The sequence below is a fragment of the Phalacrocorax carbo genome, chromosome 9 (genome assembly GCF_963921805.1).
Source record: "Phalacrocorax carbo chromosome 9, bPhaCar2.1, whole genome shotgun sequence".
Lineage (NCBI taxonomy): Eukaryota > Metazoa > Chordata > Aves > Suliformes > Phalacrocoracidae > Phalacrocorax > Phalacrocorax carbo.
In genome coordinates, this window is record NC_087521.1 from 12,044,675 (window position 1) to 12,061,121 (window position 16,447).

General features: G+C 39.1%; 1 protein-coding gene across 7 annotated transcripts in view; it reads left to right on the forward strand.

Annotated features, from left to right (window-relative positions):
• The first annotated feature begins 289 nt into the window (after positions 1 to 289).
• MIA2 (MIA SH3 domain ER export factor 2) overlaps positions 290 to 16,447 on the forward strand; it is a 38,163-nt gene continuing 22,005 nt past the window's right edge. The window contains exons 1-11 of one of the 7 annotated variants that reach the window (XM_064460342.1): positions 290 to 583; positions 1,934 to 2,067; positions 3,377 to 3,463; positions 3,809 to 4,964; positions 9,005 to 9,223; positions 9,343 to 9,440; positions 12,587 to 12,718; positions 14,675 to 14,696; positions 14,816 to 14,904; positions 15,298 to 15,369; positions 16,098 to 16,208. In XM_064460342.1, the coding sequence (XP_064316412.1) occupies positions 427 to 583; positions 1,934 to 2,067; positions 3,377 to 3,463; positions 3,809 to 4,964; positions 9,005 to 9,223; positions 9,343 to 9,440; positions 12,587 to 12,718; positions 14,675 to 14,696; positions 14,816 to 14,904; positions 15,298 to 15,369; positions 16,098 to 16,208 (2,277 nt within the window). In that variant the 5' untranslated portion in view covers positions 290 to 426. The other 6 variants (XM_064460343.1, XM_064460345.1, XM_064460344.1 and 3 more) reach the window with 6 other exon arrangements.

Here is a 16,447-nt window from a genome sequence, read left to right on the forward strand (position 1 = left end):
TGTTATATTAGCAATCATGCAAATCAATATAAGCATAAAATTGATAGCCCATCTTAAAATCAGATGGAAGATGTATATTAAAAATGCATTCACAATCCAGAAAAAGACCCTACACAACTCTCTTGAATTGCCTCTAACATAATATTCCACAAACTCAGTACAAAAGAACCTATCTGAGAAAGGTTAAATTTTGATGTGACCAGAACTAGTTTCTTTGTATTCAAAATATCAGCCTGGCTATCAGAACAGTTAATTATTAAACCTAAGTGTGTAATCAGGACACCTGACTTTGCAGACTGTTAGCAGGTTAGCATAGTGTACTTCTGTTTAAGCAGATGAGAGAAGAAAAACAGGATTCTAAGTTTATTTCTAATGTTTTTTTAGGCTAAGAAAAATAATGCAGAATATCTTGCTAACCGCACATCGATGCAGTTTCCACAGTTTCAGTGCATTCTACATTTAATTAAAATGTCAAGGATCTTGGATCAGAGAATCTTACTCTTAGTCGTTTCATTTTTAACAAGTCTGCAGAGTACAAAGGTACTTTCAGAATGGAAGAAGTGTGGTGATCAGGAATGCGAGAGTAAGTAAAAAAGTTTTTTGTTTGTTGTTTTTTTTCAAAGGGAGTCTATGGTGGATGTGCAGCTATTACAAACTTTTCAAATACAAAGTAAAATAAAACTTGCTGGATTGCGTGGTGTAAGTATATAAGGATCAAATTTCGGTAAAAATACTCTTGAATAGCTAGTTTTCTCAGGTTTCATCAAAGCAGGCAGTATAAAGCAGCTTTAAAATATTTTTAACTCATTCTTTACAGGTACAAAAGAAATTTTTACAAAATGGTAGGCTATAAACTGAGAAAGAAGACTATATATGGTGTTTAGAGTACGCTCACAGCCCATTCTGCAAAACTCTTTTTTTCTACTGTAAGAAAATTGGTTTGGGTTTTTTGTAGTCCTTCTTACAAAAGACACTGTTGATATATCCTCTTTACTTCTTCTTCTTCTTCTTCTTTAACATGAAGTAGGAGCAGTAACTAGTTATGGAGTTCCTGGGCAGTAAATAGCTCTGCAGGAGTCAGAGCCACTGAATCACAAGTGGGCAGTGATAAATAATGCCCCATTTATTATCCATTGATTACCACTGTGAAACCCGTCATAATCGTATGTAGTTGAAGCTGTTTCTAAGCTGTCTCCGTTGGTTTGGCAGCCTTAACTGTTCAATGTAGATAGTTTGTCCTGAAGTGGAAGAGACCTTAGATTTCCTCTGCTGACGGATCTTTATTTTCCTGCGGAGCCATACTGACTTCAGTGGGTTCTGGGTGCTTGGAGATGTCTGTCTTTGTGGAAACAGCATGTGGAATGGGCTCCAAACTGACCAGGAGACAAAGATAATTTAGTGTCATTCAAACTGAGTCAGAAACTTTGGTTTTGACAATGAGTTTAAGGTTTATATTGCTTAAACTTACCTATTTTCTTCATAAGATAAATGTATTCAAAATAGAGGACAAAATCCCTGAAATAATTACTAGATTTAACTTAGAATTTCTAAAATATGCAATTATAAATATGCCTGGGGAATATTTTTTAGCTGTTTAGATCTGGTTTTTGTAGTTGAACTTGCTAATTCTCCACATGCATTTCAGCATTGAAAGCTTGGCTGAATATGGACTGGAAAATGCCCACATAGGACAAGAGCTTTTCCCCTTGATGTCTGTAGTAAATAGGAACAAAAACAGGATAGGGGTGCTTGTTGCTTAAGTTGCTTTCTGCTTGGTTATATAAATGGATTAGTATCATAAAAAAGGCACATATTGATGTATTAACAAACATTTTAATATATTTATACATACCAGACTCCTTCAGTAACCTATCTGGCTTTGGAAAAAATGGCTGCTCCACTTATTTTTCTTTCTTTCTACATACTATTCCAGCGGCGATGAGCAGAGTTCAAGCTACTACAGATTACTTAGGGCCTGATTGCCGGTATCTTAACTTCAAAACAGGGGAAGAGATAATGGTATACTCCAAACTTTCAAGAAAAAATGAAAACTTGTGGACAGGAAGTGTAAGTACTTCAATCTGAAAGACTTTCCCAAAAAATAATTTAAATAGTACAATAATAGTGTAACAACTGCAGTCCGCTTGCTTCTAGGGATCTTCCATCTCTTTTGTAATATTAACCACTTATGGATCAATATAGTATTTGGGAGATTGGGTCATTGTTATTTTCTTTATATAGAAAGGGAAAATCAAATCTTGGGAAAGATCTCTCCTGGAGAAGCAAATTTGAGATCAGAATCCAAATTTTCTGTCTCCTTCATCTAATCATTTGGCTATAATGATTTCATCTGGTTCCCTTAAAAACATTCAGGTCTATCAGGTCAGGTACCTACCTACAGGTCTGTGGGTAAGAAGTTTTTACAGTTGCTTAATCAGTGATCCAGTACTGGGACCTTACTTCACAGCTCAGTGCTCAAGGAAATTTCCCAGAGAAGTGATCGTACATATTTAATGATTTGGAACAATTGATGATGTAGTTAGAGTAGCCATGTAGTCATGTTATAGCTAAGAAGGAACAGATGCATTGATCCAAATCCAGCTGCTAGTAGAACTGTGTAAGTGCTTCAAAAGCAGAAGATATTTGTATACTTTTTTTTGTTGTAAATGATCTGTCACATTTATTGTGTAACTGTGGAATTGTGTCTTCTTTTTTTTCATCTGAGAGTATCTTTGCAGGTACGTCACTATTCCTTGCTTTCCAAGGTGTATTCCTCCATTAAAGGCTATGTGCAATGGTTTGATGTAAAGCTAGTGGCTGGTTTCTTGGTCAGACTGAGCCTTACTTGATTCTTTTGGGCATTATCATCAACTTATTTTCTGTAGTGTTGCCATCTTCATTGCCATTTTCTCTCCAGCTGCAGCTGGCCTCATACCCGAATTTCATATCCTACTTTTCTTGTAACTTATTAGGGGTCATTAGTTATTAAGGCACGATTTTTCTCCCACTTGAGTCAATGGAAAATTTGCAGCTGATTTTAGCAGGAGCTCATTGAGATCATCTGTGCACACACCACTGTCTTCATTTGAAGCAACGTTAAGGCTACTGGTTTGGTTCTGCACAAACACATGTTCATAAAAATAATACAGAAAACAACAGCATGGAGTAATATACTTCCCCTTGCTTTCTGAAATGGCAAATGGAACACCTCTGTGAAGGAAAAATAAACCAATCTTTTGATCAAACAAAATGAAGGGGATAGGGGAAAGTCCTATGAACTTAGTTGTTTATTCGTACTTTTCCAGCATATATACAAGCACCTAATGTACTTATCACTGAAGTTTAAATGCTCTCATTCCCTTTATATTTTTTACAGAAAGGAAAGGATTTTGGATATTTCCCAAAAGATGCTGTGAAGGTTGAGGAAGTTCTTATTGCAGAAGAAGTTGAAGTGCTCACTAAGGTAAACCAACATCACCAGATTTTCCAATGTAGTTCACAGCAATCAAAAAATCTAATATCCAGTTAGAAATTCAAGTGTCGATGCATATTTCATTTCAGATAATTCAGAGCAAGGTTTTTTTCATTATTGTTTCATTTGTGTCTTTATTGTCCTCTAAAATAATGTTTATCTAATAAATGATATAGAACCATTATGAATAATGTATTTACTTACAGTCCTCTGTGTAAAGTTATACACACTTATATCTACACAGAAAGGAAGAGAATAAAGATATATTGCTGTGCTACACGGTGCTGTAGAAAATTACACATGACAACATAAAAGAAGTTAATATTGTTCTTTTAGGAAACTGATTTCCTTTGTCTTCATGGAGATAAGTATGCTTTTGAAAATGAAAATGGCGCGCTACATGATCACAATGAAGAAATTCAAAGTGAATATTCATCATCTGATGCAGAATCAAAGCTTCATGAAAATGAACTCTTAAAACATTCAATAGACTCCATGCTAAAGGAAGAAAGAGTTGAATCCGTTTCGGAAAATGATTCCAAGGAATCTCATGCTGAGGAGGAGTCTGCAAGCGAAGAGTTGCTTAGAAAAAATGACAACAGAAAAGATGATACTGAAGGGCCACAAATGCAAAACAGTCTCCCACTAGAACCCATCCCAACTCAGTCTAGTTGGATTGCAGGATGGTTCACCACAGGAAGTAAAAACAATGAAGAGCCCTTAAAAGCCATTACTGAATCTTTAGAAGAAAATACATATCAAGGCAGAAAAATTGTGGTAACTGCTGAAAATGACTTACAGGAGCCCAATGATAAGGAGGAACAAGAATCCCCTGCTTCTGCTTGGTTTCAAGGTGGACTGACGGACTTTCTGTATTTTGGTGAAAAGAATGTGGATGTTGGTTTGGAACTAGAAAGAAATGATCTGCAAATCCAAGAGGTTTCTAGTGTGCCTGGACATTCCAATAATGAACAGGAAACAGAAGTCACAGAGTTATTGACAGAAGAAGAAAAGTGTGAAAGCCAAGAATCCAAATCAAATTGGTTTAATTTGGGTTTAAGTAATGTTCTTAGTTTTGGCCATGCTGAGAAAGATACAATTACAATTGCCATGGAAGAGCAGCAAAGCAGAGAAACAGAGGATGAAGAAAATAAGAATGAAGTAGAGACTTTAGACCAGAAGAAATCGCATGTGGACAAAGAATCAAAGGAGACAGTGAAAGCAGTGACAGATGATGATGAAGAGAATTACGCACAACAAATAATAGATTCAAACAGTAACATGCCAAATCCTGGGGAGATGCCAGCAAGTGTGCATACTCTTGATGACATCAAAAGCACAGAATCATCTTTTGATATGCTAACAGGTGACAAAGAGAAGCCAATTGAACCTTACAGTTCAGAACAAGACTTCATATCAGAAAGCCAATTGCTGAAAAACACTGAAACTAAAAAGAGAAATTGGGAGTCAGAAAGCAAACGTGGCCCATCAGGTTGGTATAAAAATATCTATAATAGCTTTATTAATTATAATATGGATACAGATGATAATCAACAGGGACATGAATCAATTGTATCAGATCAGGTGTCTTCTTCTCCTAGCTCGCCTCAGAACTGTGATCCCACACAAAAAAATACAGAAGAAAAGACTGACATAGCTGAAGAACAGATACTTCTCTTATCTTTTAGTCATTTTGCAGACATTCTGAAGTTCCAAGGTTCAACACCCAAAGAGCAAGTGCAGAGTTTCCAAGATTACATGTTTTTTAGTGAAGGAACCCCTCAAATTGAAAATTATGAGAAATATTACAAGGAAATAATAACTGATCAATGAAAGTTCAGGTAAATCAGAGAGCTAGTGAGGAGCTGTCTGAAAAAGATGAGGGTGCATTCCAAGAAAGCAAGCTGTTTTCCTCACTAGATGTGCAAAATAATGAACACAGTAATGAAAAAGCAAAACATTTTGTCAAATTAGTTAGCAATAGTGATGCCTCACAAATTTTATCTGTTGAAACACAAGTACAACCTGAAGTATCTCAAAGACAATATGTACCCTTGTTTAGTTATTCCAGTGCTGAAGAATATGTTTCTAAGGGTAGTGAAAGTCAGGAAAACACTAATATAAAAGGTTATTGTAATGACCCTGTCTCCAAAGATTCTCTACATTTACCGTCAAAATTAAATTTTGAAAATACAGTGGAAATTGGAACTTGTCTGCAGGGAAAATAAAATATGGAAACAGTTGAAACAGTAAAAAAAAAACAACCAAAATAACCTGAACACTTGTATTCAAGAACCTGTAAATTCAGAAAATCAATTACCAAGTTATGGGGAACTACAAGACACTGCAGATAATCATACAGGTGTCAAGAAGACCCCCTGTGATGGTGAACCAAGTCTTACTCTGGAAATACCTGAGAAAGGAAAACCAGTCAAATGCTGTGATACAGAACAAAATTTAGCATTGAAAAGCTGGTCCAAAATGGATGATGATGTAAAAGAGAAAATTCACAAACCAGAAAATAAAAACGACCTGCTGGTTTTTTATGAAAACAACATAAAATATTTCAGTCATTATATTTTTAATGATGAACGGGATCAGAAATCTGAGGAGTCCCAAGAATTGACTCCAGACCAACCTTTGTCTCCTCACCCCCCAGCTAGTGACTTCAACTCAACAGGTACCAAAACTTCCAAAGAAGTTGGCCGCTTTGAAGACATACGGAGTTTCAGAATGGAAGGTAAAAACTGCTTGCTAAGAATAGAACTAAGCTTCTCTAATGAAAAAAGGCCTCAGTATAAGCCTTGATAAAATACTATGGGGGAAAGAAACTGAAGGCATCTCAAATTAGAAGGTTAAACATAATGCATCAGATAACAGCGACGCGGATACCTCCGAAGGAAATGATCTTTCTCTTCAGCTGGCAGTGCAAAATCACTAACGGCAGTGGAGGAAAAAAAAACCCAACAACATCTACCAGATTAGTAGAAGATAGGACAACACTTGATGCTGTTGCTGATGGCTTGTCAGCAGAAGCTACAAACTGAACAAATTCCTATGAACATGCAACATCATTAGGAATACCTACCATTCTGTGATTCTGTGAAGGTGAAGCAGAAATAACATGGGAAGATTCATGTTCCCAACATGAGCTTCTGGTACCAGAGAATAAGTCAAAGGACAGTCTTAGTCCAGATTTTAGAAATAGAAAATCACATGTGATATAGTAAAAGAAAAGATTATTCTGTATCATCAGATTTAGGCCCATCAGTTCAAGCCACTATGACAGTGCAGGATATATAAGCAGAGAAAATTAATCTAAATTTTGGAAGGCATCATCCAACACTACTTTAAAAGGTACCATAATACCAAAGCCTTCAGCTGAATTCAAGTCCAAAAAAAATCTTAAAAGAAAATTTATTGACAGTAAAAGCAACGGAGCAGTCACATGATATTAGTCTGACTGAATGTGAACTTTTACCCTAAAAGCCCTCTAAAATAGAAGACAATTTTATAGGAAAAAAAAAAATAGCATTATAGTTAGTGTCTCCTAAAGCCCTCAAACTAGAAAGGCAGACTGCTATTAAAAAAAAAACCAGATTAACTAAATCACAGCAACCTGGGGTTGCTCAGAAACCTGTCTGATTAAGTATATGTTGAAAAAGAAGATACTCTCACAACTGAAAGGAAGGATAATACTGAAAAATAAATTGCAGCTACCAAAACAAGACAGGAGAGGGAAAGAAACTTTTTTGAGAGAAAAGAAAGAAATCACCCTGAGGGAAAGAATCTCTCAGGATCTGAAGGATCTGAAAATCAGAGAGAATCAAAGTCCAGAAATATACATAATAAAAATTATATTCTAACAGAAAGGGTTCCAGGTAGTATTTTTAACAGACCATCAGGGTTTTTTGCAAATGTATTTAGTAAAACTAACAATTAAGCCTGTAGGAAAAAGCCTGAGGATACATGTTTTGTCAAAAAACCCCAAATGAAAATAGGGATGACACTACGACTAGTAGAATTAAACAGTGTACAGAAGAATGAGATGGAGTCAAGCAAAAAGGAATCTGGACAAGAAGAACACACTACTAAATTTGTAGAAGGTGCAGAAGATTATGAAATCAATTTAGAAATAATGCAAGATAAATTTGAGGAAGGACAGCTTGGCATTTTGGAAAAAAAACTGCTACAGAATCCAGTGAAAACAAGGAAATCGACAAAATCATAGTAGGACAGACAGAGTTCATGTCCCAAAACCCAAGCAAAACCAGGCAAATATTGTATGTTAAACACTCAGATTTATTAAACCCATTGATTACATTCCAACAATTTTATTTAAAGTTAAAACAGGACGTTAAGCAACCCTTAGAGCATCTCTGTGAGGGAAATAAAACTGATGCAGCCGCACTAGCAATTTGAAAAGATGCATCATGAGATCACAGCTTACCCACATAAAGACAATGTTATACAGAGGAAACAAGTGATTGTATCTGCACAAAAAGGGCACAATTTGGATGTTGGGCAGGAAAAATGTATAGAAAAAAGGAATGTTTTTCTAGAGCAGCCAGAGCTTTTGTCAGCTATAACAATTAAGTGTGCAGCCCGAACAGCAGCTAAAGGTATTGGATTAACAGTGATTTAGCAAGAACAAGATATGCTTTGTTTGAGAAAAAAAAAATACAACAGACATAACACTGTCTCCTTCTGGTGATTTAAAATCAAGAGGTAGCGAGCCTAACACATAGTAGTTAATGACTGATTTATAATATATTGAGGATCTCATACTACAGATTGAATTAATATAATGGTAACAGTTTAACAGCCAGTTTCTCTTCCTGACTTTTGGCTATTGGACTATTTGTGATGGGTATCTTTGGCCAGCAGTGGCTCAAAGCATAAAATTAAAAATTAATCACTTTGTAAATGGTATTTTTTTTCTACTTGAGTAAGCAAGGTGTGGGGTTTTTTGAAAGCGGTATTTATTTGCTTCAGTAAACTTATTCCAGGTCACTGACACTGAGGCAGCTAGGTGCCTTCAGTCATACTTCTGCGTGAACATGCCTGTGGTTTCTTGTATTTCACAGTGAAGTTTGTTATCTCGTGAGGAGATGTTCATCTTTAATCCTGCATGGCATTTTTAATTGTTCTTTTCATAATAACTTCCCACTTGCATTTGGTTATCATATGAGACCTGCTAATCCTGGACAGGGAATCTATAGGCTAACTATCAAAACCAAGCATACTTTTTCCTGAACATTGGTTTAAACTACTTTACTACATCACCAGTTTTGCTTAAAGCTCTATCATCCAAACTGTGTTCTGAGACTATTATTTGAACCAGTATTTCTTAAATCATAAATCTGTAGCACATTTCTATTCTGATGTAGCACTCTAGTGTCTGGCTTTAAGCTGAGGGAAATAAAAAAAATTTAAAATCTCTATAGAGGCTAATCTAAAGGGGGGTGTGTGCATGTGTGTAAGTTGAATCCTCTGAAAATAAGCATGATAACCCTTCACAATTATTTCCAGGAATAGGCAGTAGAAGAAAGCTACTAGAAGAAACACCAGAGAAGGAACATGAAATGAATGCAGCTCTAGACAGCGAACATGACAGCGACCAACATTCAAAAGCAATAGTGATTCCTTCAGTAAATTCTGAAGAAGAAATGGACAGTTCAGTAGTTGACTCACCATTTGATGTCGAAAAGCCTTTCACAGATGCCATCCAGAACTACGTTCCAAGTAATGGCAAGTGTTAAGTTTCTTAATTTTAAGGAAAATAAATTTGTAATGTTAAAAACATTAGTTGGAGTTATATTGACAACTGTAATGTAAAGCCTTTTTCTTTTTCCTTATGAACAAACCAGGAGGCTGGATATACCAGATACTTCTGTGCTTGAATGCTATTGAGATCAGGGAATCGATAAAATCTATATTTTCCACAGTGACAAGTATTATCAAAAAGGTAAGAATTTTTAATGTGCTATATTGTTGCCATTAGTGCAAAATTAAGCCAGTTATTGGTTATGTTCTGCAGTGAAGCTACTAAAACAAGAAAGAAAGAAAAAAAGATCCTTTAAAATAAACCCTCTGCAGTCCCCTTGCTTCTGGGGTTATCTGATGCTAAATGAGACAGAGATGGAGCAAGAAAATGTCAGGTTAGCTGCTCTTCATCTGCGTCTGTTGTTTGCACTGCGGATTCTGATTAACTTAGTGTGTTGGGTTTTGGTGTGGTGATTTTTTGGGGGTTGGGTTGGGTTGTGTTTGGGTTTTTTTTGGTGGTGTTTTTTTTGTTTGTTTGCTTTTACAGAACAGCCAGGAAACACCTCAGTGCTCAAAATAACAGCATTTGGGGTTTTGTTTGTTTGCTTGTTTGTTTTTAAATTAAACTCATAGCTCCCTCTAGTTCCCATGACAGTACTGATGAAATTTCCTTGGACTTTTCGAAAGTTTGTGTTAGGATAAGTAAAATAATCAGAATACTTCAATTGCTTCTAAAAAGTAATTTCAAAGCCTTGATTCCCAAAGATTCCCATTGTTCATAATTGTATAAAAAATACTTTTCTAAGCAAATATATAAAATACTAAATGGGATGATGATTGCTATGGGAGATGTCTTAAATATCAAACCGTAGGGACAGAGTGAAGGTTGACCTTACTGGGCATAACTGCGCAAGAAGCAATGTGGCCAGAGGAATGTGAGAAATGGTAGATGGTGCTGCACTGTCCCATCCCCTCTAAACAGAAGGGTACTATCAGGTAAAGTGGTATATGGTACGCTTCATTACTTCTGGTACTTTGGTGTAACTTTGTGTAGGTTAGGAGATTGAAGGTTAAGAACCACATAAATTTGTTCCTGATTTCCAGCGTACTTGCACAGATTCTGGCTAAATTGCAGCCTAGAAGAAAACTGAAGGGCTTTGAGGTTTTTTCCCACATGAAGCAGCCTGGGTTTCAGTGCTCACTGGTAGTTCACTGCTACCGCCTGACTTGTTCCTGTATCGCTTGATACAGCTAAAAAAACCCACTTCCACCTGCCACGGTCGCTTAGGTGGTACCGGTTTCATGGGCAAGTCATTCACCTTGTGTTGTGAAAACCGAGTTATAGTATATTTTTTTAAAGTGCATGTAAAAAAACTAGGAAAAAAAGTAATATAAAACCAGAATTAGTCCCGGTGAAGGAGATTAACTAGAATCCACTGCTATGCAGCACGGCAGCTACCGTTTCTCGCACCTTGCCTTACACTTGCGTATCAGCAGCCCCAGAACGATCAATTTTTAAGAAAAAAAAAAACCAAAACCACAACGTGGCCGCAGCGATCCCGCCCGGGCTCCGCCGCCCGCCCTCAGCGCCCCGGGCGGCCCCGCCGCCGCCGCCGAGCACCTGCTGCCCTCCCCCGCGGGGCCAGCGCCAGCTCCGGCTGCCGGCCGGGGCGGCGCGGGGCTGCGGCTGGGGCCCGGGGAGTCCAGCCCAGGGAGTTCTATTGTCGGGACGATCTGGTGCGGCGGGGTCGGAGATGGAGAGAGCAGCCGGCCACGGGGAGGTGAGCTTCCCTGGGAATGGCTCCCGGGGGGACGGGGGCAGGTCGGTGGCCACGGCAGGGCCAGCGGCGGGCGTACGCTGAAAGGAGCTGTCGGTCCTTCCCGCCCGCGGGCGTACTGCGAAGGGGAGGGTGCGGTGGGAGAGGGGACCCCCCGGGCTGCGCCTGCCCCTCTGCCCCGCCGGCTCGGGAACCGGGAGCCGCGGCGGGAGGCAGCCCCGCTCCGGGCCCGGGTGGGACCGGGGCCCGCCGCCGCGCTCTCACCTCCCCCAGCAGTGGTATCTCCCGCTCCGTCCCCAACCCTCCCCTCCCAGCGGTGGCGCTGCTCCCCCATTCGTGTCACAGTGGTACGGCCTGCCGCCACCTTCGGAATCTCCCGGCTGCGCCCCCCTCTCCCCGCGGTAGTGGTTTGTCCCCCGTCCCCCCTCCCCACCGCAGTGGTACAGGCCAGTTGTGGGGCGGTGGGCCGGAAGGGGCCGGGCGGCGGCAAGATGGCCGCCGGCGGCCGGGGAGATGCCGTGGATGTCGCCGCCGCCAGCCTGTGGCTGGGCCTGCGGGAGAGCGCCCAGCGCTACTGCGGGCTGGCCTTGGAGGGGGCGCGCAGGGTGAGTGCGGGACGCGCCTCCGCCCGGGGCCGGCGCCGGCGGACCGCCGAGACGGACGGCGTCTTGTGCCTCGGCGCTGGGGGAAGCGGGGGTGGCGGGGGGCGCGGGTCTGAGGGGAACGGCCCCGCACCGGGACGCACGGCTGCGGCACGGAGACCCCGGCGGCGGTGTAGGGCCGGGCTGCGCGTCACCGTGGTGCGTGGGGGCCTGGGGGGACCCCGGGCCGCGCGGGTGCTGTGGCGGAGCCGGCCCTTTCCTCGGGAGCAGCAGAGGTCTCGGAGAGCCAAGGCAGTGACAGGAGCGCTCCCGGATTACGCACGCGCACGCCCCCCCCCCCCCCCGTCCGCTTGGTTTAAGGTGGGGGTACCCTGGCTCTTGTATTAAAAAAAAAATCGAGATTAAGACTTCCCCGCACAGTAACACGTTCTTAAACGCAGGTCGCACATAGTAAATGTGAGCTACATTAAGCAGGTTATACCTTTGAGAAAATGGTGTTATCCATTTACAAATAAAATGTGAGTGTATTTAAGTGCTTAATATGTGTTAAATCATTGACTGTAATCAGTATGTTATTTTAGCATGAAGTTGGTTGAGCAGGTTTTTCTACCAAGTGAATGTTCTACCAATAAATCATAAAATACCTCTTAGTATTGATTCTTCTAGCAGTGAAACACATAGGCAACTTGAAAGAGAGTTTACTCTAATTGGTAGGTTCTGAAGGAAAATTTTTCAGACTTTTATCCAGTCATCGTCATATCTTGTTGGAAATTTTTCCTTATTTTTTTCTTCACTTGGCAAATGTATAATTTAAAAATCAAAGGCTTCCACTAGCCGTTTTCTTAGAGTTTTGGAAAAAGATAGACGTACAGGCCTTAGAAGTAAACTAAGTTAACGTGTGATGTCTATTTCTGTTGGAAATATTAACCTCTCTTCCTTTAGTTGAAGCTTTTTACTTTATCTTTCAGGCTGTGGCTTCACTGCCTGAAGATATGAGGCCTGGTCCTGATCTGTATGGTTTCCCGTGGGAAATAGTAATTTGTGCTGGCATTGTTGGAGCCTTTATAATTCTCTTGTTCCTGTATAGAAGTTATCAATCAGTAAGTGTTCAAATTACATGCAGATACATAGAGTGCATTAATGGTTTGAATTGAAATTATTATTCTGTTCAAGATACATAATGCTTCAGAGTTTTAAATCTGTTGTGACTGAATTTAGAATCCCACTAAAAGAGAAACTGAGAAGTAGGCTGTTTTGTCAAGACAGTGTTCGGACGCCTACTGAGTAACTGTTGTCATTAGAAGAAATGCAGTGAAACTTGCTGTAGTAAGGCTTCCTTTTTCCTTCCTTTTTTAATTTCTACACCAGACTCGATAAGTCCTTAAATAATTTTCACGGGATACATAGGTCTTCCCTACAGCATACGTATTGTTGTGTGTATCGGTATCGAAGTGACTACCCTGCCTATAGCCAGACCAGATCTTTCAAGGTAATTGTACGCAAAAGCAACCCGGATCGATCCCATCAAGGCGGGCACATTTTAAAACTGTTTGGACAGTGACCTTGATTCTGTTTATTGGAACACTGAACCGATTTTAATGTGTGCTGTTTGTGAGCACTAAGCTGATAACTTGGAGGAATGCAGTACTGAAACCTTTTAAGGCACAAACCAGATTATATTTTTGAGGTAAGGGTTGTCTTCTGTTGTAAGTAATGATGTGAGTAATAATAGCTGCCTACCATACTCTCCCTACTAATGAAATGGGGTCAGTATCCAGAATTCAGTTTTCTAAATTTCTCGCCAGTTTTTGTATCCTCTTAAGTAGGCAGAATGTGATTTTTGTTGCTCAGTGCAATGACATTCATGTTTAAAGATAGGTTGCATGGTGGTTTAGTTTTTCAGATACGAATAGCTGCATTTTTAGGGTTCTGATATCAACTTAGATCTGGAAACATGCCACCTTATTCTGAAGCAGCAATTCAGATTGTCTGGAAGGGGGTCTGTATTTGTATAAATTAATGTATCTATAATTTGGGTCATTCCTTCTGTTTTCTGGCAGCATCCCTCTAGGTGGTATGAAAGAGGTGTTTCAGCTGAAATCAGTCAAGCAAACTCCAGTATTGTTTTCTTCCTGCATGTGTCACTAAGGCGCTAGATGTAGAAATCATTGATAGCTTTTTAGGTAATCCATACTTAGAACTGCACTGACTGCTCTTTGAAGAATTAATGGTTGCTTACTCAAAAGTAATGGGGTTCGGTTTTGGGGGATGATAGGATAAGGGGTGCTTATTACTTTCCTCCCCTTTTTCTATTACTTGGACTCCTTGGCCATCCCATGGCTTTAAATGAGGAAGAAACAGGGAAAATCTAAGGGACCCATTGTATGTTAGGCACATGGTCCAGGCCCAGCCTTGAGAGGGATGCTGTGTTGTAAGCATTTTGTGAGTTCAGCCAAGTTCTGCATCTCTTGTCCGAGCCATTTGTGACAGATCTTGTCTCGCAGTTTGTTAGATTTTCATTCTAGGGCACTAGACCCCACGTGGCAGCTGCTGATTTGGCACTGCCCACTGAGGTGCATCTGGGCAGGATGCACAGCAAGTAGTGCCCTTACTGCAGCTCTGTTATGTATTGTAAAGCGTGGGGCTTTTTGCTCATAAGAAGTTAAGTCTGAGCTGGCATGTGGAGCTTCCCTCTCCCACCCCTTTCCTACTATTTTGGCTGTGCATGTCCACTACCACTTTGTGTTGGCAGTAACAGTTATATGATGACTATACAGTGGTGTGTTATAAAAGTGATCCAGGTAAAAAATAACCTCCCTTCCCCTCTTTTCTCTGCTTAATTAGAATGGGAGAAGGACAGGGTAAGCACACAGCCATGGAGGGGATAAGAGCAGAGGATGCAATTGCAAATTTTTAACAGCACTTTGTATTTATATTCCTTTTTTTAAGTTCCATGGTTAAACTGATCATGGAAGCACAGCTTAAAAGATTAATTTTCAGATACCATGCAAGAGTAATTCATCAGACATTTTCAGTATTTATTCTTTTTATTTCAGGTTAGAAGTCGACTTTATGTAGGTAAGCTTATTTTTCATACTGTTTCTTCGGAGTATGACTTGCTTTTTCTTTTTTCCTTTTTTCCCCCCTCCTTTTAATTATTTGGATGTTGCAACACTTAACTGCCCTTCTTTTTTTAGGAAGGGAAAAACAGCTTGCTAATAAAATTGCTGAACTAGTTGAAGACAAATGCAAAATTCTTGAAAAACTCAGCCTTTGCAAAAAAGAGGTAATGGTCCTCACTTATCGCTTTCAGTTGTCACAGAAATGGGCTCAATTTATCATGTATTTAAAGTATTAAACTTATCTAAAAGTAAGACTTTTAAAACCTTTTGAAGTGATTCTTCAAATGCTTTTTCCTATCAGTGCCCTTAAGTGCCATTAAGGTGTTAGCAAATTTTGCCTTTAACTCTTAATATACTATATTTCACTGAAAGCAACTTTAAAATGTCTTTGTTTTACACCACTGGGATAATCTGCTAGGGCTAAGGCTTTTCTGATTTCCAGCATGGTGCATTTGTGAATATTTAGGTGGTGGCTGTGTTTCAGACTAGAGCATCATAAATTAATGCTATTATTTAAGCAATTCTTTACATTCTGACAAAAAGTATTTCCTTTTCAGTTTGAAGGTTTAGAATTGTCTCTGAAGGATGATAATGTTATAAAAGAATCAACAGACACATCTTCTTTTGAGGTAAAAGATAAATGGAAATTGTTATTCCTACTAATTAAGGCAGTATTTAAGGAAAATGCTGTCCGTATTTAAAAAAAAACCACACCAAAACCCCCCAAAACGAACAACAATAAACAGAAAACAAAACCCCCCAAACCTTAATTGTTTTAATGAGAGCTTTGTTATTTTAGTCCTTGGTAATCGAAAATTACATAGAAGCAAGGCATTTAAATTAGGAGAAGTTTTTGTAACAATTGCATTAAAAATGATTGATACTAAAGCAAATAGCATATTAGACAATATTTAATGTTTTAAAAAGTAAATTGTTCCTGTTTCTAGGAGAGACTAGTGCATGAAGTGTTTTTTTGTCACATCTGATGTAATTCAGATATATTTCATAGGCTACCAGAGCACAGAGGTAAACAAAAATTACCACTACATTGTTTATATCCCCCAAATTGAGAATATATTTGTAAAAGAGTTGGAAAAAGGGAATCAAATACCTAATGGGGTCTATAAAATTTATGTGACAAATAAGCAAATAGATTTATTTCATTCTGCACCTCAGATCCTATAGAGCTAATTGTTAGAGGTTTTGTTAACGTGCAAAAGTCTCTAGAGTACTTCGAGATTTATCCTTGATATGGTGAAATTTGTTAAATATACTTTGTCATATTTAAACCATACTTGTCTTCATATGTAATTAATGTAAAATGTTTTATGTTAACTGTCAAAACAACTTGATTTAGGAAATGCATGAAAAACTGAACAAGTCAAACTTGGAACTCAACCAAGAAATAGAGAATCTAGAAAAAGAACTGGAAGAAGAAAAAACTAAGCAATCAGAAAATGATAACTTGGTAAGAATAAATAGAATCCTGTCTTTGTTACTACTCATTTTAAAAAAAAATCCCACAAAAAAATTCTCTGTTGAGAAGACAAACTATTCTCCTAGGTTTTTTTGGGTTTGTTTTTTTTTTAAACAAAAACTGCATTTCCCATTTTGTCTCCCCTCATACTCCCTGTAGTATGTTAGAAAAATGACACCCATAAAGGAAAATACTCAAAAGGAGAAAAGCTGGTTTTACTGATTTGGCCG